Raw genomic sequence first — 24,340 nt, forward strand, 5'->3', positions numbered from 1 at the left:
ACCCATGATATGGACCATCAGTGGCAAGAAAAAAATCACTTCAGATCAAGCATGCCTTTTAGAACTTGTACAGGGATGAAAACAGTTTTTAATTTTCAGATCAACATGTCTTACAAATTACGCATTTTCTGTATTGAAAAAATACAAAACAATCAAGTGTGATGAGTTCTTTTGAGTAGTAAACAAAACCATGCTATTTATTTGCCCATTTTTTACTCTTTTATAAATCATAATTTAAACTCCACAAAGCTTTTCAATTCACTGAGCAGAGATTCCAAACAGGGCAGGTGGATGGCTGCTAGTATGCAGTTTTCCATAAGCACCAAAGTAACAGCAGGGAGAGGTGATGCTCATTGACTGAAGTCAGAGGCACAGTAGTGTATTTCTAGGAGAATTGCTCAAAAGCCTATAGAAATTTTAGCTGGAAAAAGACATAATGCTGGCAACGCTTTAACAGATTTTGAGTGCCTTTGGAGAAAAGATCTCATGAATTTACATAGTGTTCACAGAGGAAAACAAAAATATGAGCTTAGCAGACTTGAAACTTTGTGTTACATGGCCTTTCCAAAGGTTATTAAAATGAAGCTGAATGAAGTATTGGTAATGCTGACACTGCTATTGTGATTGATAATTATGCTAGGAAGACTTAGCCTTGGAAAACTAGCAAGGATTTCTCTCCTTTAAGGAAATAAATGTGTATGAAGTAGAGTTTAAAAAGTTTAATGAGCTGATAAAGCAAAATCAAACACTGAGTGTCAACTTTTATACTAAATTAATATATTAAATATAAAGCAAATATAAATGTGTAAGAAAAATGGGGAACACTATTGCATATTTATAAAAAATATAAGAAGCCATCCTGGTTGTCTTGCAAGAAATTATATTCAGAAGGCTAAAATCATTTATATATATATATTTATATATCAAATCTATGAATATAACAATAGATAGGAACAGTATATAAATATGGCATATTTAAATATTTACATATATATGGAAACTAGTCAAAGTGGTGCTATAAGAAGGAAATGTCTGTTATAAAGTCAGATTAAAAAATTTGTATATGCCCAACTGCATTGTGATTAAATTTCAACTTGCATCTTCCATAAACTAATTAACGACTTTAAAATTATCATTGCATAGACTTACTTGACAAATATTACTTAATTCTGCATTCCACCTCACAGTAAAAACTATCATGATAATGATGCAAAACTAGTAACTCAGAGAACAGGAGCCAGCTGTACTGCCCTTCAAAGTTTAGTCCCTGACTGCCTGCTCTTAGGAACAAGAAAGACATTGCCATCTCTGGTTTGCTGCAGTGAATATTCACTAGGAGAGTAAGGCTTTCCGTCTTCATCACGTAGCATGCTGAAGACCTCGAGGTACAAGGTGGTGAATTGCTTTTTCATTTGATGAAGGCTCCTGTCATGCTCTCCTTTTTCCTTAAGCAATTTCTCTTTCTCATCTTTTAGGTTACTCAAATCATGCTCCAGTTCTACTATATTTTCCAGTTTTCTTTTGCGGCAATTTTGAGCAGCCACTTTGTTCTTGCCTCTCCTGCGTATATCTCGAATAAGTGTAAGCTGGGCTTCGTTGAACTGCTCCTTAGACATCATTTCACTAAAGTCCGCAACAGGGAGATTGATGATTTTTTCAACAGGAAAAGGGATCTGCAGAGCTCTCGCTCTTTGCTCATCTCTCGTGAGATGAGCATCGAGGCGGCCTGGAGGTTTGTCTTTTGTGAAGGGAGCTTTGGGCTGGCCAGGAGCAGGAGGGGGTTCTTTCTTTGGTGTGGCTGTACGTGGCAAACTTGGTGTTTGAGTGCTTGGCCCTAAGGAAGAAAACACTTGATCCTGGAGGTGCAAAGAGTACACACCAGCACTGCTCTGCATACTTCCAGGAGTACTATCCGTGTCTTCCATTTCAGAATCGCTGCAACCCAAAGTCTTATCTGCACAGGCAGATGATTCCACAGAGTGTTCCGGCGATGCTACGCTGGAACTTGCATTCAGTGAAATACCAGAGTCAGAATCATTACATTCTGCTCTGGTCCCTGAGTGGTTGCCATTAAAAGCTTTACACAGTGCAAAGTCAGAAAGATCAATAGGTTCACTTAGAATCTCTGCCAGGGATTGACTGATAGTGTTCGTTGCTGCTGCATCACCGTTCACCTTTGTATCAATAAATGTGGTGTAGAAATCCTCACAGAAATCAGGGTTTGAAGGGGATGTGTCATTTAAAGAGTTCACACTCAGCTGGCTGGTGTCTTCTGGTGGCAAAATGCCCGAGAAGGGGCCCTCCATACCATCCAGGAAATCTGGACTGCAGTTAACGTCTTTTTTCAGCATGGGTAACGAGCTGCAGTAACTGTAGCTATTGTCCATCTCTGCTGGCTTGGTTTCAGGGCTCGTGATTGTGCTCACCTCAGCCAGGTTATCATTTTCAATGTTCAGGCACTAGATGGGGAATGCAAGGGAGAAGTTGAGCAACACATCTCCAATTGATAAAATCCTTTTCTACAACCCAAAAGCATTAAATAGCAATCAACATGGACATAAAGGGGTTTTGTAACACTTGTAGTCTAGATAACTACAGCACCCTTGTGCTATGAAGAGGCAGTCAAGGAAGATGAGAGATACCAAAGCAAGAGCACAACACAACTTGCTGTGGACAAAGCATTTTCAAGTAAGAGAGCAGAGCCCCTCAGGCTCAGAGCAGGATGCTGAAGACACCCATTGCAGGGTGTTCTGGAAACTGCATGGCGCCCTCCTGTTCTGGTAATTGCGAGTGGGGATCCTGGAGCTGACAGGTCTCAACTTCTCACGAGCACAACTGCTAGGAATGGCATGAGTACAGAAATGTAAAATTCCTGAATGAGACTTAATGAGCTTGTACACCAAACAATGACTTCTAGCATTATTACTTTCATTTCACAGTTCCTCAAAACCAAGATTCTTCTAGGATTTACTGAATGAAGGAGCTTTCAGCACAGAGCAATGCAATTCTTGGTGAAGTAAGAAGAGTGCTAACATAGAGCTGGGCAAGCACACATTAGTTCAGCTGGCTAACACCACTGTGAGCGTCAGACTGCTCCACTGATGGACTTTCACTGGCTACAAGAACAACTTTCTAATGAGTTGGCAGTTGCCTAACTGCAGCTGAAATAAGTAGGCCTGCTGTCCCCCAGGAATTACTGAACTAGAGCTTGTTCATGGCTTAAGCTAAGATTTTCAATGTGAGAGCTCTATTTTTCCATTTCTCTAAACATAATTTGTAAAAGGCAGTGCCCTCATTTTAATTATCTTTTTTTTCAAGAAAATTATTCAATTACTATTCAGAATTACTGCAATATATTATTTTGATTTGGTTTCTTAATGTATTTTCACCATCACTGCTGCCTCTTCACAGCCAATTGCCCTTGTTACTTAGGTGGGGCCTTTAAGCCTAACACAGTAATCAGGTTAGAAAACTAGAAAAAGATAAAGGGAAGAGGGAGAGTGCCAGGAAAAATTCAGCAAATTTTCACTTTAGTTTTTTGAAATATGATTCAGATTTATGGACACTCCACCAAGCAATCATCTCTTGTATTAATAGCATAAAGTTGAGCAGCAGCATGCTGGAAAGCATGATGACATTCTACAGTAATATATTTGAAAATAAATTTATTCAATTTTATAATCAAATATAAGGAAAATAGAACCATAAATATAGGATAAAAATCCCTACATATTCTCTGTATTAGCAATGTGACTCTTTTGTTCCTTTGAAATATCCAGTTCATGTACATTTCACAAGTTGTTCTTACTGAATATATATGAACAGCATTCATACCCGACTCTTTTGTGTACCTAAATATATATTTTACTATCAGTTTTAAAAAACCTTTTCCTTAGGTAAAAGTTGAATGCAAAAGTAATCATATTCACACAACTGGACACTGTCAAAAAGCCCCCCAACATTTACAGTAACAGTTGTGAGAACAATTCCTGTTGTAGATCCCTGACTCAGAAGTGTCCATTTTTGAGCAGCTGAATTTTAGCCATGGTCACGCTGTATCAAGTTGCACACAGAGTCAAACAGTGACTTGCTAAACATGAGGAAGTTCAGAGTGAGAAGTGTTTCACCAAGGCTTATCCATAAACAACTCATTTCATGCTTTCTACATGTTTTTCAATATACTCTTTTTGAAAAAAATTAAAGCATATTATTGAGTTATAAACACTCTACAGGTGTAGAAACCAAGTTATAATCACCATCTGTTCAGATGCTACTGTACTGCCTTCCCCAAAGTACTACAGTCCTCCAAAAATATCATGCTTTGTTTTTCAGGTGCTTGTTATACTAACCTGTAACTCTGAAAGGGACAATAATTCTTCCCAAACTTGCTCTATGTTCTGCATATTCTCTGCATCAGTGGGTTGTACTAGATCAGGGGATTCAGGTGGCTGAGTTTGATCAGAGGAAACAAAGGCTGGGTTGCTATTGACCTGAGCAGGAACCAGTGACTGAAATGCAGCTGAAGAAGCCTGAAGGGTTTAAACAAAAAATTAAAAAGCCGAACAAAACAATGACAACTAAAAAAACCTCAAAAAAACCCTAATGTGCATTTTCCAAAGCAAAAACATAGTTTTTGGAGTTCTACCATTTCTGCAGAACAAACAGGTGTTTCTTAAGGAAAGCATTTTTTAAAAAAAATATAATGGAATAATATAAAAATAGGCTCAAGCCTACTCACTGCTTTATGCCAGCAGGAGCCAGCTTGAGGAGAAAACTCAGATCACAAATTAGTCTTATGCTGAAGACAAATCTTAGTCAGAGAAGACATGAGACTGACCCTGTGGAAAACCACCCATGAAACCACTGAACTGTGCATTTTTACCTCATGCTCATCTATAAACGGGAATGCTTCTGCCAAGAGCTGCATGCAGTCATCAAAGGACAAGGCCTCTGCGTCTGGTTTTGAAGGCTCTGTGGTCTAAATAGGAAAGTTATGAAAAAAGGTTACTGCACCTGAGTAACAGAAGATCTTCCATTACAGCAACACATGCAAATTCATTTTAGGCAGCTACTGGCATTATGCCTTCCTGTGAATGGAAAAAGGGTTAAACACACTCAAACCACTGGAGTTTACCTGTGAGAAAGCAGCAGGTGGCTCAGTATTTTCTGACTGAATGCACTGAGCTGGCTGCACAGGAATGAATTCACCTGTCTCTTCGTCTAACTCCAGCTGAGCCAGTAAGGCTTCCTCCTGCTCTTTTTGGAGCTGCTCTTGTCTTTCCTTTTCCAGTTTCTTCTGCTTCTCGAGTTCATACTCCTTCTGACGCTGCCTAGAATCAAAAACTTCACGTCTTGCCCCAAGGTCTATATCTTGCCTCCAAAGGATGTCAATCAAGTTCATGTCCTGCAACAGAAATGCTTTTTTTAAGCAAGTTCCTCCCAGGCAGAACTGGTTTAGAACAACAGCAAAGCTTTAAATCTCCGTGTCAAATGGGTAGACTCATGTAACTGAAGCTTATTCTCTTAATCCTACAAAATTACCAAAATAAAACATGGCTCTATGTGACCTTTCTGAAGTGTGTGATCTGGTGGTTTGGTTTCTGTGACCCACACAGAGGCTCACAGAAACCAAGAATTTATTACAACTGGTAAGGTAATACAGGAACTAGCCAGAGGATAAATATATTCTTTTTTAACTTGTCTCACAGAAAACATGAAGATACAGAATGAATTTGCCACAAAGAAAGTAATTTTAGGAGAAAAGAGAGAAATTGAGAAGTTTGACCATGTAAATTTTTTTTCACATGTTCTTGTAAAACTGCAAAAACTGACTGAAAACATGACGGAGGCTTCCTGAAGTAACTATAAGAGCCATACTGCAAAATGTATTTTGGAATAGTAATGTTCCATTTTGGTATTACTCTTAAAGATCAGCAGAACAGAGCTTCAGAGCTGCAAGAGAATATGGTTTCAAAGATGCCAAGTGCCGTAACATCACTAGCACTAAAGACAATTTTTAAGACTATTAGCAAGCAATTGTAATTTAAAGCTTAGTGTGTGTTATGTTCTAAATGTGGCTGGTTTGGAGCAGCTGAGTACAAACAGTGGTTGCACGGTCTCAAAAACTGTTAATGAGTTGGCCCCTGGCTCATCAGAGTCCAAATGGAATTCTGCTATTTAGGAAAGAGCAATTGCTTAATACTATTTGCTATGGCTACATTTACTTTTAATTTATTGCATCATTTTTACTGGGGGGGCTCTGGGGGGAAGGGCAAGGGGGTTAGTGGATTCTTTTGTTTTAGTTTCTTACTGTTCAAAGTGTCAATATCCTTAGGGCTGAAGTCTAGAGTTTTCTATGAAGAAAACACTCAAACTAACACTCAAAATGTATCAATTTGTATGCCTGCTGATACAGAATTTTAATACTTGCTCACTGCATTTCTCAGATGGGTAAATGCCAACCATTTAGCTGGTGCCTGGAAGTTTTGGATTTTACATCACATTTCATTATGCTTAAAATTACCCTTTAGGGCAGCATGTGAAAATAATGTTCAGTGCTGGGCATCCTCATCAGATTAACACTGTACAAGTAATACACCAAACACTGCATTTCATTTAAACAGAACCTTCCTGATTCACTCAGCAGCTCTGCACCCAAGATAGAATTTTTTGTCGTCAGATCAAATTAAAATATTCCCTTCTCTCTGAAGGTTATTTTCAAATAGAGAAGCAAAGTAACCTGAATGCCAGCTGATGCTGCCATTCAAAATGATCATGTCTGTACAACAGCTATGGCAAAAAGCTTTAGGCCAAGTCCACATCTGAACAAACCAATTCAGCGTTCTCATTCCACATGGCATGAACGACTTCTACTAATAACTAAAAAAATTTATTTTTACTGAAATTGGGTAATTACGTAAAATATCTTTGTGTAACACAATGCGGACACTTCCAAATCTAAAGCATATTTAATATACCTTGCTGGGAGAGACCAAACTCGGCTGTAATGGCCAGCAACGAAGAAAGTGAAATTATTACAATGGCTGCCCAAGACAATGTTTGGTCTTTCCAGATTGGCAGGGTAAAATGAACTAATTAAGTTCTGCAGTAATTGGAGATACTGCAATATGGTATAGCTTCATTAAGGGCCAGTAGTTTACCAGCTGCTCAGTGTCTCCTTCTGCAGCAGATCCAAAAGTGTTTCCTAGTCTCTGAGCATTTGCAATATGTTCTGGATAAAACTGCAGGATCTGGATTTTAGGGCTCACTTCTGAATTATTCATTTACAAAGCACCATTAAAAATGTGACTCAAAAGATTTTTTTTTTTGTGCATGTGTGTGTATAATGCACAAAAATACCAGAAATGGTGCTCTGTTTCAGGTTAAATAATGAAAAACACAAGTTTTTCTTTCTGTAGCTACAGAAGACAAAACACATTTTCCTTAAGAAGAAAATCCACGTAGCCTTAGTACAAAAACATAAGACCCAGCTATTACCTTTTCCAGCCATTTAAATGGCAACATTATCAAAGCAAGCAGCTTTGGGTGCTGCATCCTTTGTGGGATGAGATGTTTCCAAAGACACCAGCTGACCAAAGAAAATGCTGTGGCTGTACACCACTGCCTCTTTGTGTGTGCAGCAGTCAGTTCAGGATTCTTTTTTGAATGAATATGCTTGCATACTTATCAACATTGCCAGGATCTTGAGCTGTTGTTTGACAAATATGATAGCACTGATTGGCTCCTGTCACTATTTTTCAAGTGACCATATTTAGGTCAGTGTCTTATCTCTAGCAGAGAGCTGAGCTTTGCCAAACAGTGTCACGCTCTACCCTGGAGGGCACTGCTTGTCAGGAGCATTTTAAATTTTATTTAGTTGTGCTAGTGATGCTTAAAACCAAAAGAATGGGTTGTTTTGTTTTTGTTACCACCATGTAACTGGTAAAGAGCCCTCCTATTTTCAGTTTGAAAAGTTGTACATAAATACAGCAATATTAGTCTTAACTTTGAATAACAATTCAACTAATTACTCAACATAAATGGGCTATACAGAGGAAGTATTCTTCTGGTTAATATGCTGATATGTAGTATCTAACAGCACACTGATTTAAATATTAACCTGCCACTTAACATTTATCTATAATTTCAACCAATGCTTTTAGTAATACTTCCCTTTTCAAGAAAAAAAAAGTATTCTGGTCATTAGTCCAAAGCCTAAGGTTAAAGTTAAGGGAGTCAACACTGACAAGTGATTCACTAAGGAATGAATCACAACCACAAGCACGCGGTAATGGCAAAGAACTCTTAAAAAAACCCTTGCAGTCTAAAGCAAACATTTTGCAATTTTGTTCCTTTAGCCTCCCCACAGTCTTCCTCTTTATTTCCCTGCCCTGTTGAACATCAGCACACACATACACAGAGGTACCCACACAGGCAGGCGGTCTACCTTAGGTTCACCACTGAAGCAATTTTCGCCCTCTACTGTGAAAGTATCCCAGAAGTAACTGTGTACTCATTAAAACTAAGGCTATTAAAACCTGCTCTCCTCTCCTGCGCAAGAGCGACCTGCTGGTTTTTAGATGCCTCAACCTGACGTGCTGGTCTCAGAAAGACTCATTTGGAGGGACAAGTGAGCACAGACTGGCCTCTAACTGGAACACGTGCACCTAGAGTCCTGTGAAAGATTCATCTGACCCAGAGCTGGCTGCTGCCCTTCAGAGCCAGGCTGACCACTTCCCTGAATATCAGACACATTTACTGCAAAGGCACAGCCTCATGTGACAGCCTCCACAAGCGCCCACTTGTTCTTTCCTCTGTTGTGCAACTTCTTGGATTGCATCAGAGGAAACGAAGGGCTTGGCAGAGCCAAGGGCTGTGCAGGAAGAGCCAGCCTGTGCCCAGCAGGGATTGCAGCCGCGCTGCTTCCCCCTTGCCTGGAGCTCAGCTCTTCCCCTCTGAACACCAACACCTTGGCCAAGGGCAAATGCATTGTGAGACTCAACTTGTGGATTACCATCATCCAACGTCTCTGACTTTGGAGAAGATGGTATGGGTTTAAGACTTTTCCCAAGCAGACAAACAGTGATTTGATTTTGGTTGATTTTGGTTTGATTTTCTTCACAATTCTGAAGACAGAGAAACAACTTCTCTCAACAGAAGACATGTTTGCTTTCCCATGATCCATGTAAGCAGGAGGTGCCTTGTACTGATGGTTTGATTTTTCTGTTCATTTAGTGATATGCTCTTCCAACCACATTGATAGCTTAGTTTGGACATATAAAGGCACTTTTAATAAGACAAACATAAATGTTAAACAATTCACATTAAGCCACCATCTGGCCCTCAATGGAAATTTTCATGTTTTAGATTTACATATCAGCATTTGCCATCTGGGCAGAGTCTGTTATACATTTTATGAGAAAATCTCTGACTACATTGTAAAGTTTGACAATTAACTCTTATTGCTCCTAAGGAAATGTTTGTAGAAGGGTAAACAAAGGAAAGAGACCCGGTTTTCATGTTACTTTCATGGACTGACTTCCATGCTTTAAACAAAATGCTAATCTTTTGTTTCATCCCTGTCTGGTTTATCTGACTGGTTTTGGTGTTGTTTGGAATATGAGCCATTTACAGGTAGCCTTGCTAGAATGGAAACATCCAGCAGCCCAAGTGTAAGCAGAGAAAAAATCTCAGCACCTTCAACCCGTTGTAAGCTATCCCCTGGATACAGAGCACATTGTGAGGTTTGTGCATTTACTTCTCAAGTCATGCCTTTTGCACCATAAACTGAGATATCACGAGCAGAGTCTCCCACCAGACAAGGATTTGTTTTTCTTTGCCATGATCTGTTAGCACCTAACCCCACGAAGACAGATGATTTCCCACGCCAGCAGGAGTCAACAGAAGAGCAACAGAATCACTGGCTATTGCATCCAGCAGGGAGCTCAGCACCACACAAGGAGCAGGGAAGCATTCCTACAGCTTACCCACGGAAACAGACAGGGCAAAGTATCCCTCACTTCTTATCTTATCACTTAGGTTTTCCAGAAAGTGAAGGGAGTGCAGAAAAAAGCACCTTACATTACTGCTTTAACAAAAAAAAAAAAAAAAAACAAAAAAACGTGTTGGAAGTGATTAAATCTCAAGGACCTGAGACACTTGAAGGCAGGAATGGAGAGGAGGCCATCAAGTAATAAGGCAAGTACAAGAGGAGCTTGTACTGGCAGCATCTTATCACTGAAGAAAAGCTCAGTGGAAGCAACAGCTGAAGGTTTAAACCTCATTATTCTCTGGAGAAACTGATTTTGTTCAAGTCATTTTTAAGAATTATTTATAAAGAATTTAATGTTTTCAGAGAATCTCTGGCATCTCCATAACTACTGTTTTGTTTTCTAAATATTTTTCAAGGTAAGTTTTTTAAATACAGCTTACAATTACAGAAGAAAATTCTGGACACATAAGCCTTATGTTTAAGAGAGCACAGAAAGCAGACAAAGTTAGCCCAAACCCCTAACTTTTTAAAAACAATCGAGAAGAATGGGGGAAAGGGAATGACAGAAGCTACTCACACTGGTGGGCAGAGGGTTACAACAGCAAATTCAGATGTCTGAATTCAGGGTTTGGAAGTGTGTTAGAACAGACAGTTGTCAAACAAAGCCACATGACAGCAACCTGAGATTTCTGAATACACAGAGTTAAATCCCTGACTGCCCTGCAGAGCTGTCTGCTACCCCATATTTTTCACCAAGACCTTTTGAGAAATCTGGAAGGAAACAACGTGCTTGGATGGATGGAAGGGGATGCCTTTTTTTTGTCTTTCATACCTCTGCCACCTAAAACTGGTGTGACTGTACTGACACTAAACCAGTATGTTTTGACACTACACCAGCCTGCTTCTCTTCCTTTATGCCCATTTTCTCTTCCTGGTCCTAAAGTCTTTGGATGCCTGAGCCACAAAACACTCTTAAAGCCCTGGCAGACTAACCTACCTATGAAAGGACTCAAAAAGGGTTGAAAAGCCCTAGCTTTAAATAAGTGATATTGCAAGAGAATTTTCACTCCATGCATATTGGGACACTCTTCTGCCCCAACAGAGCCAGCTAAGATCAGTCCCTAAAATGTTAAGTCTTTGTATGCAAATTTCTATTCTCCTCTATTTTCCTCATATTCCAGACTGTACCTCCCATTGTATTACAGCAAGCTATCTTAATAAATGTCAAGTTGTCAGGATCTACACTTATAAATTAGATTAATTGAAAATTTCTTGGCTGGATTGTCCGGCATTCTTAAGAAAACTTCACTACAAGCCTCGTCTAAGGGCATTACTCTGACAAAGACTGGGAGAAGTTCTGCCTGGCTGGAAGTACAATTCTGGATATTACTCACCCATTCTCCCAACCCTCACTCCAGAAACAACTCCTCTGAGAGGTGGATTATTTATGTATTTTACCTGAAATGTCATCTTCCAGGAATGGTATCAACAAAGGCTAAGTCTGTAAGTTATGCACAGCTCTCAACATGATGGTTTTCTTCAAGGCGTTCCATGGCAAGTAAGCTTTCCAAACTGCCAGGGAAAAAATACACCTTGTATATACCTTGTAAAAAACAAGGTATATATGTATTTTCACCTTGTGTAGTGAAAAGACAAGTTTCTTTAAGCCTCAAGAATGTAAAATGAGCAAGAATATAACTGCAATAAAAAATAGTTGTTGAAGGCTGTTTATGGTCATTAATGTACTAACTTTATTTCAATTCCAAAACCTACAAAATCTTAATGCTAACAGTAAAGCAAGACCAAAGTAGGTAAAGGAAACCACGTACATCAGAAACACAGCAAAGAAGAGGAAAAGGAAGGACACACAGCAGCTTACTTCTTCACTCTGGCAAGCCTTCTGTTTTTCTGCAAAATCGTTCAATCCCCACCTCCCTGACACTCCTTAAAATACTGGACATGTGCAAGTGCCTCACAGCACTCCCAGCCTGGGGCACAGCAGCAGGAGCAACACTCTCCTCTCTGGCTCAGTCTCATCATCAATAGTCAGAAACAGGTATCTGTGTCCTTTTCCCACCACATCTGGTCTGCTTTGAGGTGACCATTTACAGCACAACAGATCAGGGGATTCTTGCTCAGTGCTGCAGATCTTTCTGCAGAAGACTGTTCCATGATTTATCTCAGAGAGTCCAGAAGCAGCTGTGCTTTTCTAAATTGTATAATCAATATTTGAGATGGTGGGTTTAAAATAGTCGTTTAGTAGGAGTTTAATATAAAGTGTTGGTTTCCAGAGGCTGAATGGGGTCTGGACTGATCCCACCTCAACGTACCTAAAAGATAAAAATTGAAATCCCAAATCCATGGTCTCATTTGCATGGCTTACAGCAAGCAAAATCTTTAGTTTGACATTGGTACATATTTTCTTTGTCCAGTAACTGATTTTTCCAAAGTTATCCTCTAGTACTGAGGACCAGATCTATCATGCATTGTTATCTGCTCAAAATTCACTTATTTCTGATTTAGTCATAAGGAAAAGACAGAGTAAGGTTTAACATGGTGAACTGATTACAATGAATTTTTCTTGAATAAACTGAATTACGCCCGTATTTACAAGTGGTTGCTCAGAACAAGCTAAAAATGGCCATGGTTGTCATCCCACTTCTTCAAACTTAGTCCTAAAACTCTTGACATCCCAGAGTGGTTTCTGAAGCATTTGTATCTGAAGCAGTGAGCCACACATGTTTTCAGAGCTTTGCTGTTTTAGTTAAATGGGTTCTGCTTTTCTCCTTTCAGTCTTAATTATATCATGTTAATCCAATTTTCACTTTTCCACAGTATATTTGGCTAGTAGTGTTGCAGTCCCTTACACTCCAATTCTGAATCCCTCTTTCTTTTAGCAAAGTTATTGACTTGCTATTTCTTTGTCTTGCATCAGCAGCATTACAAAATCAAGTCAATAAGCACAAAAAGTTAATATGTATTCAAGTTACAATCTATTACACAAGCTGCATAATGAACTTGGGAGGCTGGCAAAAATACGAGATTGTTTACCAAGAGTGGGTTAGTCTGTCTGTTTGATTTTGCTTGATACATCAACAAAATTCTGTTGTGCTGCCCCAACAAGTAAAGTGAGTGATTCTGCTGTGGCTGACTTTCCAGCTGCTGTCTAATCACCATGTACTGCACCGCATAACTCCATTTTGAAAGGTATTCACGCAGCAGCCATCTCAGATAGACCAGCTCTTCCTGAAACAAAATACGGCTTTAATGCCTTTATTTGTGTTTGGAGGGTTTGTTTCTTCCCAAGTTAAAACAGCATCATAATGAAACAGCCATTTCTTGAATTTTGTCATTTATACAACAACAACAACAACTTAAATGTAAACAAATAATATGAGAAAATTATTACTGATCTTTTAACCACAGGAATACAAAAGCCTTTGCATCCCACTTTAATTTAGCAAGTAACTGTTTTTCAAATACTGTAGTTCAATATAGAAAATATCATCTTTAAGCTATTCTGCTATACCCAGCCAAACATGTACTCTGCAGACACTGCCACAGGATACTCACTAGTTTATACATAGGAGGATTTGTTTATAATAATGGCTCAGTCATCTAGGAAACATGATCCAGTCAAATTATAGAACATACTTTCATCCAATCAAACAAATCAGGAAGCAAAATGAACATACGAACAGAGAAAAGAACCTAAAAACCTGCAAGTAAAATTATGTTGTATAAATCTTGGGTTATAACATATTAGCTACTATTTCCATTTCACCCCTTTTGGGAAAGCATGTTTCAAACCAAATATGACAACTGTGTGTTTGTTTGAGGGTCCATATATTCTCCAGGATTATATCTTTCTTGTACTACACATTTTAACTGCATTGTCATCTTAGTTTAAAATCCCCATTTCCAGCTGTCGTTTTGCTGATGGCTGGGCAAGTGACAGGGACAGCACCAGTTGGGTCATTACAGCTGCAGCACGGCCTGGCTGTGGACACTGCACACTCTAACACTACTGGAGGCATGTCTTGTCAGCTTCAGCCCACTCATCTCACCAGCAGCTTACTTTGTTACTGTTGTTTGTGAACCAAACTACAGTGGCAATCAATTGGAATGCCTGGGTGAGTTAGAAAGCAGTGAGGTTCACCCCAATGTCCTGCCAGCACATAGCCAGCAGCCCTCTTTCAGAAACACAGACAGCTACTGTGGCTGCATCAAGGAAATTCCACACAAACACCTCATCAGCCAGGAGTACTATCTTAAGACTAAAAGCTTAAGAATAGGGTTATATTGCAGGGAAGAGTGTTTGCTTCAGATGCCAGATGTGCCTACATCTGCCAGAGTACATAGGTACACAGTTCCCACTGAAGTCCATGGGGCACAGGTGTTAAATAATAAATTGCAGTCAGTCCTGCAATTAACATGCCCTTTTCACATACATAATCCATACTGACAGTGCTGGGAACTCAGTCAGTGCACAGCTCTCACTAAAAAAGCAGGGTGGGGGTTTTTTTTAGTGTACAACCTCTAATACACTTCTTATTTAGTTTCTGCAAGGGCAAAAGAAACCAAACCCAGAAAAGAGGCCGAAAATACATTGCTATTCAACAGCTCACCACTGGGCAGTACAGAATCATAACAGATTTGAGAAAGGGATACGCAGAGGAGCACATTTTAGCTGTGCTGGCAATATTTTTCCGAAAGAGTAATTCATGGTTAAATGGCACTGTGAACTTAATTTGACACTGCAAACAGCCTTCATTAGTGACATACCTCAGTCAAGAATAATACCATTCTACTGTGCACTATTGACCAAGAACACTCTGCCTAAATTTACACAAAGCATCATAGAAATCATTATTTAATTTGCATGAAAGGAGTTGGTACGGCTTTTCTCTAGCCACACCAAGATACTTCAGTTATCCTTCCCTAGAATGAAGCAATGGTAGATTTGACTCATTTTCTTAAGCACTTGTAATCCACTTATTTATCTGCAAAAAGCAAGCCTCTAGAACTCGTCAGCCCCCACAAAGGCTTCAGCAATCTCTTTCACATGAAGGTCCTGCAAACTTAAACAACTAAATCAGAAAGCTCAGTAAGAGCTAACAAGTCAGGTATCTACATGTCAATTTATCATTTCTCTCCACAATGACAGCTTCTGCTTAAAGAAGGCAAACCCACTGAGGAAGTGAACAATAACTGGGTAGAAAACAAAAGTTTTGTCTGCGTGGTGCATTCCAACCCTCACTTTTCAATTTATAAATCCTGAAAGCAAAAGGATCTAATTCATCTTCCAAGGCATAAACCAGAGCAGGTAAATGTTTTTATACCTCTTGCCAAAGTAATGCTCAATATCTTCAAAAAAGCAACAAAACTGCAAAACTCAACCATAAGTAATGTCCTCCTATGCAAATCAAGAGCCTCCACCGCCCACCACTTTCCTTGGGGCTTTTTCCAGGTCTGTCCCCTTGGAGTATACAGGAGAACTCATAGCCCATTTTATCAAAAACTCTCATCCCAAGCTTCATTTTGAATTTAGGATAATTCTGTGGAACTGACCTTAGTGACAGTTTCAGAAAAACCTGAAGCACTCCATTAACAGTTTTATTATTTAAGTGGCTTCCATTCTTCACTTTGCTGACAAAAATACACTTTGAGAGATGAAAGATGTCTAGAGATGTATGCACTAGCTGTCAGCTAGCAAAGATTCCCAAGAGCGGTCAGCACAGACTGGACTCCTGAAGTGGTCGATGATAAAGGATTACAAATCAAGCCAGTAAACATTCCATGGCACTACAACACTTCACTGAGTCACAACAATTAATGCTAGTTGAAGAACTAATCTGATAACATTCTAGTTCAAATACTAAAACCAAAATAGAAAGCACAGCATCACTGTGCTGTAATTCTCTGTTACAACCTGTCATAGCTGTTACACAGCTATAAGGCACATTAATACACTGTGCATTTCCACAGCAAATAATTAAATTTGAATATTTTGGAAGACTAGCTGTCAGAAATAATTTAGATTCAAATATAAATTCTTGTTTTCATATTATGCTATTTTACTAGCACCATTTTTGCTAGTACTTTTATTTTCATCCTTTGGCATCTTAAATCCTACTTGTTTCAAAGATTTACTCAGGTTTGTTTGATTTCTTTTATAAATATCAGTGGGACAATCGTCCAGAAATTCCTCAGATTACACAGATCTCAAGACCCATCTACAGTAGAAACAAAGCCAAGTGTGAATATAATTCTGTGTCATAAACCAGAAAACATGTTCATGCATCTCATGTCAAGTAATTCACAGCAGATTGCATCTTGATACAGTACACTTGTATCAAGAACATGATTATTATCTGCACTGGTGCAGACATGCCAGTGACTCCTCCTGTGATAGTGGTGAAGTCAAGCATTAGTGCCACAAAATGGGGTGGAATGCCCCCACTGACAGGTCTTGGGTGACCTCTGCTGCTACACTCTCCATGTTCTTCTGCCAGCCATGAAGCATCCAAAAATCTTGCCCTTCTGAGCTGAGCTGCACCAGCCTTCAGAGCCACCCACTCATCCCTGCCATCCTCTCTTGTCCATTGTTCTGCTACCCAGCTGATTGTGGAACATGTCATCTGGTCACATAACTGCAATCCAACTGGAAATACCCTGATTTAGAACAAAATTCAGTCTTCTTACCCAACAGCACGTAACTCAAGCAAACAGCTCCTGAAAGCAGAAAGAAGAAATGATGACGTGCCCCCACCCAGGTGGCTGGCTGCAGAGCAGACTTTAAAACTGGCCCTCTCACACCGGGGGGGGAGCAGGCAGCATTCCCAGCGGCAGACCTGCACCAACCACATGCTGCCTGGGAATTCTGAATGGGGATCTCCCTATGGGGAGCCCAAGCAGCAGAGGAAGTTTTCCACTCTAATTACAGAAATAAGTAGGAAGATACTCATTTTACCACAAGGTTTCAAACAAACAAAAGCCCCCATAATCTTTTTATCATAGCTCTTTACAGCAAAACAGTGGTGATGACCTGAGCAGGAAGCAAATCAAAGTTACAGCAACTTTTCACATAATTCAGCTGTTGAAAAGTCAGTGCTTTAACATTTTGTAGGTATTAATTTTCAAACACAGCAAATAGACACACCCTTAATCATAAAACAAACCTCCTCTTACAGGCACACTATCAACCAAGCTCCTTCTGAGTCAATTTTCCAAGTATGCAAACTTTGTTTCGCAAGCTGTCTCCAGGAGTGGAATTTTTGTTATACTTACAAGAGACAGCATGTAAAATCAATACAGCAAACAGCAATAAAACTTTGAAACTGCAAGACAGAAGTGGGGGCATGGAGGGAAAAGGTGATATCTTCACATTTCATAGCAATACAGAAGATACTTCCTTAAAAGGTTTAACGAGATGGTTTCAAACTGATCTTACATAACTTTGTTGCTGCAACTTCAATCTTAATGGAACTTTCTTTCCCTTTCTATTCTCTTTTTTAACTAGATTGCTAATAATAATACTGCAGAAGTTAGGCTAAAAGTCTAACTGCAAGACATGTACAAGGTTGAGTGGTTTCAACTCCCTCAGTACTGCAACAGCATCCACAGCTAAGACAGACCTTCTGAAATGGTTTAGTTTACATTTAAAGACAGAAAACATTAATAATCATTTACAGTACCTTCCAAACAACTTTGCTAAACAAACACTGTTTTATATTCCTTCTTCCCAGTATAAAAACTGCAGCTAATCAGGCCAAAATCACAAATGTGAACTGACATAATAAAAAACTTCAACTGTATCTGTAGCGCATAAATTTCGGCCACATAAATATTATTTCTAAGCTATACCCATTCTACTAGAGCTGTGCCAATTAGTACTTGTGCTAGGGTTTAGTAATACACTATTGAGCAGCAGTTACACTCTGCTGGTAGGAAAATGCTAACTTAACTTTGAGTTAACAACACTCTTATTATTTCCTAATAGCTTTCCAGGATCTCCAGAACAACATCTCAAAAATCTAACTATTTCAAAGTGAATATTAAAGTGAATATTAACATATAAGTTAAGAGGCAAATACAAAGCCAACGTATTGACATGTAACATTGAAAAATCAATGTGTCACTGAAAGAAAACAGAGAAAATATTTCACCAATAATCAAAACGGCAAAAGACAGAAAACAGAGGATCCTTCATAAGATTAAGACAAATGCTCCTCTCCAAAGCAGTCAAATAATTAAACAATTTTATCTGTACTTGATGTTGTTACAGATTGCTTGGTTACCCAAATGAATGTTTAATTTAAATGTATGGTGCCAAATTAATACTTAATTTAAATGTATGGTTCTGAGAGACTTTGCTTCCATTTGAAATGGCTACTGTTGGCATACACATGTCAAAGTAAAACTAAAGGAATATTAAAACAAGATAATATAATACATTTTTCAATTTCCTATTTTAAAGAATAGTAAAGAAAAATTATATGTATCTAGAAATCACAGATACAGAAAAATAGGTGTTGCTCTGATTGTTTCACCACTGTGCTTCACAGAGCAGTATCATAGCTCTTTTACTTTAGAAAAGCTTAAGTGCTATAAGATAATTAAATTCTTGCTACTGCCAATTAATACATGACTGTCACTAGCTCTGCTTTTCCCTTACAGAAAGCAGCTACTGGGTAGGAAAGCTAAAAGTACACAATGCCTATCTTGAATTGAATGCATTTTCCAGTATCTGTTCCAGATAAGCCTTCCACCGTTTTCAGCAGTTTTATGCACTACAGATAGCATTGCTGCCTTCAGTTCTCAGCGCTGGTTTAATTGTTTACCTTAATGAAACAAATATGCCATAAAAGAATTGCAGTTGAGCAACCCTGAGCGGCATTGTGGTTCACTGTATATCAGTCATCCTTGGATAACACAAATTCAAAGTCATGACTTCCAGCTCCTCCTCCATGACTTCTCATTGGCCATATTGAAAGACTTGCAGAGGTAGCAAATGAAGTGTTTTCAAAACCAATTAAATCAGTTTATTGCTGAGAAAGGACTAAGCCAACCAAGGTGTCATATTCTTTCCCCTTCACCTAAAGCGGCATTCTGTGGCACGAAGTCCAACTTTGGTATAATATACTGGATCAGAAAACTGAACAGACTTCAAACCCTTTCAAGTTTTCTAGGAATGTGCTACATTAAAATAATAGGTTACTTAGGGTTGGAATGAGATGGAGGCCAAAGCAAACTTTAACCAGGTGATTAACCCAGAGACTTTGCAGGACTTCTTGCTGGCTGCAACTCAATCAGCAGGGGATTAATATTTAATTCATGCCAATGGGTTATTGCCTGAACTTGTACTGCACTGGCTTCAGCCAAGACAATCATTGGAAATACATCACACTTGCACAAATTGGCCTAAATTTAGTGAATGGTTTAGTAATTTTAAAGCTTATCTTTATAATTGCATAGAGAAAAAAAGAAAGGAGGAGCGTTCAAGATACAAAAATCAAACTAATTTTTTCTTCACAATGAGTCACACACCCAGTGTTACAGATGTGGGTACATGTGGCATCATTTGCTAGCATCTTCATGTGGATTTTCCCTATTTTCTCTTTCTCCCTCAAGTTCACCCTTTTCTGAGGCTGCAATTGACTCTTATCATTCTCCTTATAAAGTCTGCTGCATTCCAAAAACTTCCAGTGACAAACTCCAACAGCTTTCACTGTTTTGAATTTTCTTAATTTTACAGAAGGAGCAAATACAACAAAATTTTACAACCATGTTTGAAAAACTCTGGAAAGGAATAGCATGAATTGATTTTACTCAGAACAAATACTTCATTGGGTCCTTCTGCTTCTAGTGTTCCTCAATATCACCTTACAAAGCCCAGCATACTGCACAAAGGCATCTGACATTTTTTTAACAAAATAAGTATGTTCAAGATGCTATTGCTACATTCATTTCAGTCAGGATCACAGAAGTAGCAGTACCAATCAAACAGGTATTTTTCTGCTTTGCAAATTTAAGAGGTAAAGAAAGCAAAAGAAATCAAACCAGTATTCAGGTGCACAATAGATACAATAATAATTTTCAACCATTTCCTTGTCTTTCAGGGTTATACATAACCTACAGCATTCCTATTCAGGATGAGTAACATCTCTATTTTTTCAATTAAAAAAGAAAATAATAAAGTAAGAGACAGAAAGCCAAAATTCATTCTTGCCCATGAACATTAGTGGGAAGTGAACACAAACCTTCCTAACCGCCCACACAGTCCTATAAAAACATCTCAACTTCTTTAAAGCACACAAGAACAGCCAGCTGCCTTCTGCTTACAATCGATGTTCTTTTTTATTCCAGTTTGGTCTCTTTCAAACATTTCCCAATAAACTTTTATAGCCAATCTCTTCTCCAACTTTGCGTGCTAAAAATTAATTTCTTCAAGTCAGATAGTCAAGTTTTCTGAGACAATGAACTTGCACTTCCCCCAGTTTCCAATACAACTCTAATTTCTTGGCACATTTTAAAGATGTGCTACAGAACAAGATTCATATGATGGATATTTACTACACTAATAACAATATCCAATTAGCTGTTTTCCTGAATGGATTGACAAGATCAACTCCTGCTAGGCTACATTCATTTCAGCCAAACATGCTACACTGCATTATATCTAACACTGGCTTAACTGAAAGATACTCTTTCGTGAGTTTTGAAGGACAGAAAGCTCTACCAATACAGCTCAATAGCAAGGTGAGCACAGAACTACTGGAAATGTCAAAATAAATGCATTTTTACTTAAGGAAGTGCTTGTGATACTCTCTCACATACTTCCTCCAAACTTGTCCTACATTTTAGTAGATAACAATATATTCAGAAATATGTACATTTCTGAATTTCATCCACTGAGATACATGAACAGATGTATCTACAGATACATTGATCAGATATTCCTATTCAATAACATCATTAAATCTCATTACCAAGAAACTAAAAAAAAACAAAAACAAACCCAACCCAACAACCCAAAAAGCAAAGACTTGCTGCCAGCCCTGAGTGGAGTACCTGTTCAACCTTCCCACAGAATCTACCCTCATGTGGAAATGAGAGGCTATTACAGAATAAAAATAAACCCACTCACTTGACGATTCAATGCAGCAGGTCAAGAAAAAGAAACGTACGTGTAACTCCTCATTATAGCCCTCTATACTGAAGAGATCACTCTAATTGAGCTGGAGACTCTTCAGGACAGCTCTCTAGGTAGAAAAACCCTAACAGACACACTTGCATGCACATCAATTATTTGTTCACTTGGCTTTGCCAGTTGTTGCAATTAGTCTTACTTCCAATCTAGTGCAACCCAAATTTCATGGTGCTGGAAAGGGAATCCTTTTTACCTTCTTGTTGTGAGACTCAAAATTTAATAACTAAGTGGCTTGTTTTTACAAGGTTACAGAAAACCATTTCAAAAACTTCACATTTACTGAAGAGAAAAGCTACTATGTCCTGCCTTCTCAAGTGTGATTTGAAATATCCAGACCACTTGTTCCATTGCAATCTTTTTTCTTGGATGGTTTGAGGTCCGTGTAGGCAACATTCCATTTCACCTCTGTGCACAGAAGGGCATCCTCTTTCCACGCAGAAGGGTACAACAAGGGAATACTTTTTACAGGAATATTGCAGGAAATAGTTCTGCTAACTCACCCAGAAGTACATAGCTGAAAGTGGAAGTTTTATATTCTGGTCAAGGAGTTTGATCAATCCCTACACACTCACCTTCACTGCTATGACTGCTGCTGCCAGGCACATAGACACTAAGAACAACCTCCCCATCTGCTGGCTTGCAAAATCTGAGGGGCTAAATGTAGACTGCATCCCCTCTTGTTCATTTTGAGTGAACATTTTATGGTACAGGGTATGTGAACTTTTCATTTAATGAATGTATGTCAAAGATGACGATAAGTTGCTATCTAAAAAACACACTGCCTTTTCAGGCTAGGTGTGCAAGAGAAGCAATCAGCAGCTGCCGAGCTCAGATAGGAAAAGTGCAACAGGTGGCTTAGTAAAGAGGGTTTGACAAAGCAGGCAAATAAGTAACAAAAGTGAGGTTTCTGGAAGAGAAGTCGCAGTGGATTGGGGAAGAAGGTACAGAATCATGTACGCAGGAATCAGTCTGTTAAGAGTACCTCAGGAATGAGGCTGAAAGTGCCTGGGTAATACAGGCAAAACCAAATTCACAGGATGCCTCCGTAGCACAGGCCAAGACAGTGATTTCTGTTGTAGTATTTGCCAACAATCTGAGGAGGCAAGGTGGAGGTCACGGCTGCGCTACCCAGGGCTAGAAAAACAGACGGGCCACGCAGTGTCACAAGCAGCCCAAGACTCAAAAGGAACTATTCAATGAACAGAAAAAGATACATCCAATACTGCTGAAGTCATAGCACCTGTAGGAAGTATCCATTTATATATCCTAAAGCATGGACAACAATAGAAGAAACTCTACTGCATAGCATATGCATACCAACACACACTAGAAGAGCATCAGAACACTTGAGTCTTAATTTTGCAGTAAGAATTAAAGCAGCTCCAGAACAATTTTTAAGTATTACTTCTTTAAACGTAGCATTTTGTTGATAAGGATATGCCTCTATTCAACTGCCCAAGAAAAGCACAATTATATAAATTTATAATGGAGTTCAATTATGTTTTCAGTTATTCACGCAGCTCTTGTGCAACTAGTTCACAACGCAACAGGACTGAACTCCCCCAGGCTTCGAGAGAAGAGGCTCCAGCGCACATGAGTACAAACCACAAACACCTCTGAGCCTCCAGGACACTGGCCCTGGCAGAGGCCACTCCGGCTCTGCCCGCTGCGTGCCCAAAGCCCTGCCGGGGTTTCCAGCAGGCGGAGGTGCCGGAGCAGCCCGGCTCGGGCTGCGAGTGCCAGGCTGATCCGGACCCCAAGGGGAGCCCGGAGCCGCGCCGGGACAGCGCGTAGCTGAGCAACAGCCCAGGAGCGGGCCCGGGCCGCAGCAGCGGGAAGCGGCGTAACTCACCCGAGTGCGAAGCGGCAGCGCTCGGGCCCGCCGGGGGCAGCGACTCGAGGCTGTACCCGGCCCGGGCAGCCCCTCCGCCGCCGGCACCTCCCGAGCCGCTCCCTCGGGGGCGGGGGCGGCTCCGGCCCCTGGCCCTGCCCAGCCCTGCCCAGCCTTGCCGAGGCTGCGGGCGGCCCTCGCTGACCCCGGCCCGGCCCGGCCCCCGCGGGCAGCGCGGCCCCGCCCCTACCGTGACTCAGCACGTTCCGGGGGGCGGGCCCGCGCCACGTGCTCCGCGGGCTCGTGACCGGCGCCCCGCCCCTCGCCCTCAGCGGCCGGGCCTGCCCGGGGCCGCGGCACCGCTCTCACCTGCGCGGCGGCCGCCGCCTCCATCTCCATGGCGCGGGGCCGGGTCAGCGACGGCCGGCACGGCGCGGCGGCTGCTGGCCCGGCACCGCCCGGCGCTTCCCTCAGCGCTGTTCTCTCAGCGCTGTTTGGGGACGGGGCCGCGCCGGGACGGCGGCCGCCCCCGCGCTCCGCCCCGGCCCGGCCGCGCAGCCACTCAGCGCCCGCGGGACCCGCGGAGGCGGCGGCTTTCCGGGCAGCGGCGGCGGCCGTGCCGGGCATCTCGTCCGTGCTCACCGCTCCCGCGGCCCAGTGCCCGAGCCCTGCGGCCCCGCGCCCCCTGCTCTGGGTGTCGTCGGTGAGTGGAGGAGCGGCCCTGCTCCGGGCGAGCCCGGTGAGCTCGGCGCTGGAGCAGGAGCACTGCCGGCAACCGGGCGGGCAGCGCGGAGGGACGGCAGAGCCCCGGGAACAGCCCTTGTGCGCCGGCTGCCGCTGCCGGGCAGGGGATCCCGAAGGAGCCATCGAACCAGCCGGTGGGGAGATTCGGGGCTGGCGCGCACCAAGTGTTTGGAATTGGTAGCTCCGGTGAGGTTGCCCTCGGAGCGGCAATGGTACTAGTCCTGATACCATTTTATCAACCTCTTCCGGCTATTTAATATGCAACACACACATCACAGCCCCCAACACATCTACTTCTTAGGAATCACAAAGCATGTGCCAGAGCGTGCCTAAAAGCAAGGGGGGATGCTTCAGAGCAGGCAGGCCACAGGCTGCCATCCTCACCAGATTATTTCAGTGTCTTATCTTAAAGCACCTGTCGTTCTATGGTAAATTACATTACTCAGACAGCAAACTGAACTCCCCTTGAAAGTCAAACAGTTCATCAATTCAGTGCACTGAACACCACTTTGAAAAGGGTCTGCTGTGTAGCCTGGCTGACAGTATATGACAGTATCTACCT

General features: G+C 40.9%; 1 protein-coding gene across 5 annotated transcripts; it reads right to left on the reverse strand.

The window, feature by feature from the left end:
• Window positions 1-56: 56 nt before the first annotated feature.
• NFE2L2 (nuclear factor, erythroid 2 like 2) lies at window positions 57-23,984 on the reverse strand. Of its 5 annotated transcripts, none has more exons than XM_041473451.1 (6): window positions 23,056-23,285; window positions 11,450-11,563; window positions 5,135-5,404; window positions 4,883-4,978; window positions 4,350-4,529; window positions 57-2,459 (listed from the first exon to the last, which is right to left on the reverse strand). In XM_041473451.1, the coding sequence occupies exons 2-6, from the start codon at window positions 11,459-11,461 to the stop codon at window positions 1,254-1,256; spliced, it is 1,764 nt and encodes a 587-aa protein (XP_041329385.1). In that variant the 5' UTR covers window positions 11,462-11,563; window positions 23,056-23,285; the 3' UTR covers window positions 57-1,253. The 5 variants fall into 5 exon arrangements, with proteins under 5 accessions (XP_041329385.1, XP_041329383.1, XP_041329387.1 ...); XM_041473449.1 differs by lacking the exon at window positions 11,450-11,563 and adding an exon at window positions 13,043-13,237; XM_041473453.1 differs by lacking the exon at window positions 11,450-11,563 and adding an exon at window positions 22,186-22,337.
• Window positions 23,985-24,340: the final 356 nt, after the last annotated feature.

Source organism: Pyrgilauda ruficollis, unplaced genomic scaffold, assembly GCF_017590135.1.
Source record: "Pyrgilauda ruficollis isolate IOZ18807 unplaced genomic scaffold, ASM1759013v1 scaffold3, whole genome shotgun sequence".
In the NCBI taxonomy this organism is placed as follows: Eukaryota; Metazoa; Chordata; class Aves; order Passeriformes; family Passeridae; genus Pyrgilauda; species Pyrgilauda ruficollis.

Excerpts from the sequence above, each read along its gene's own strand:
- NFE2L2 (XM_041473448.1), bottom strand. The coding sequence starts at position 23,901 with ATGGCTCCTTCGGGATCCCCTGCCCGGCAGCGGCAGCCGGCGCACAAG. Across the intron at positions 4,979-5,134 it reads CACCTGCTGCTTTCTCACAG|ACCACAGAGCCTTCAAAACC; the intron begins GTAAACTCCAGT and ends TTTCCTATTTAG. Across the intron at positions 4,530-4,882 it reads CGTTTATAGATGAGCATGAG|GCTTCTTCAGCTGCATTTCA; the intron begins GTAAAAATGCAC and ends TAAACCCTTCAG.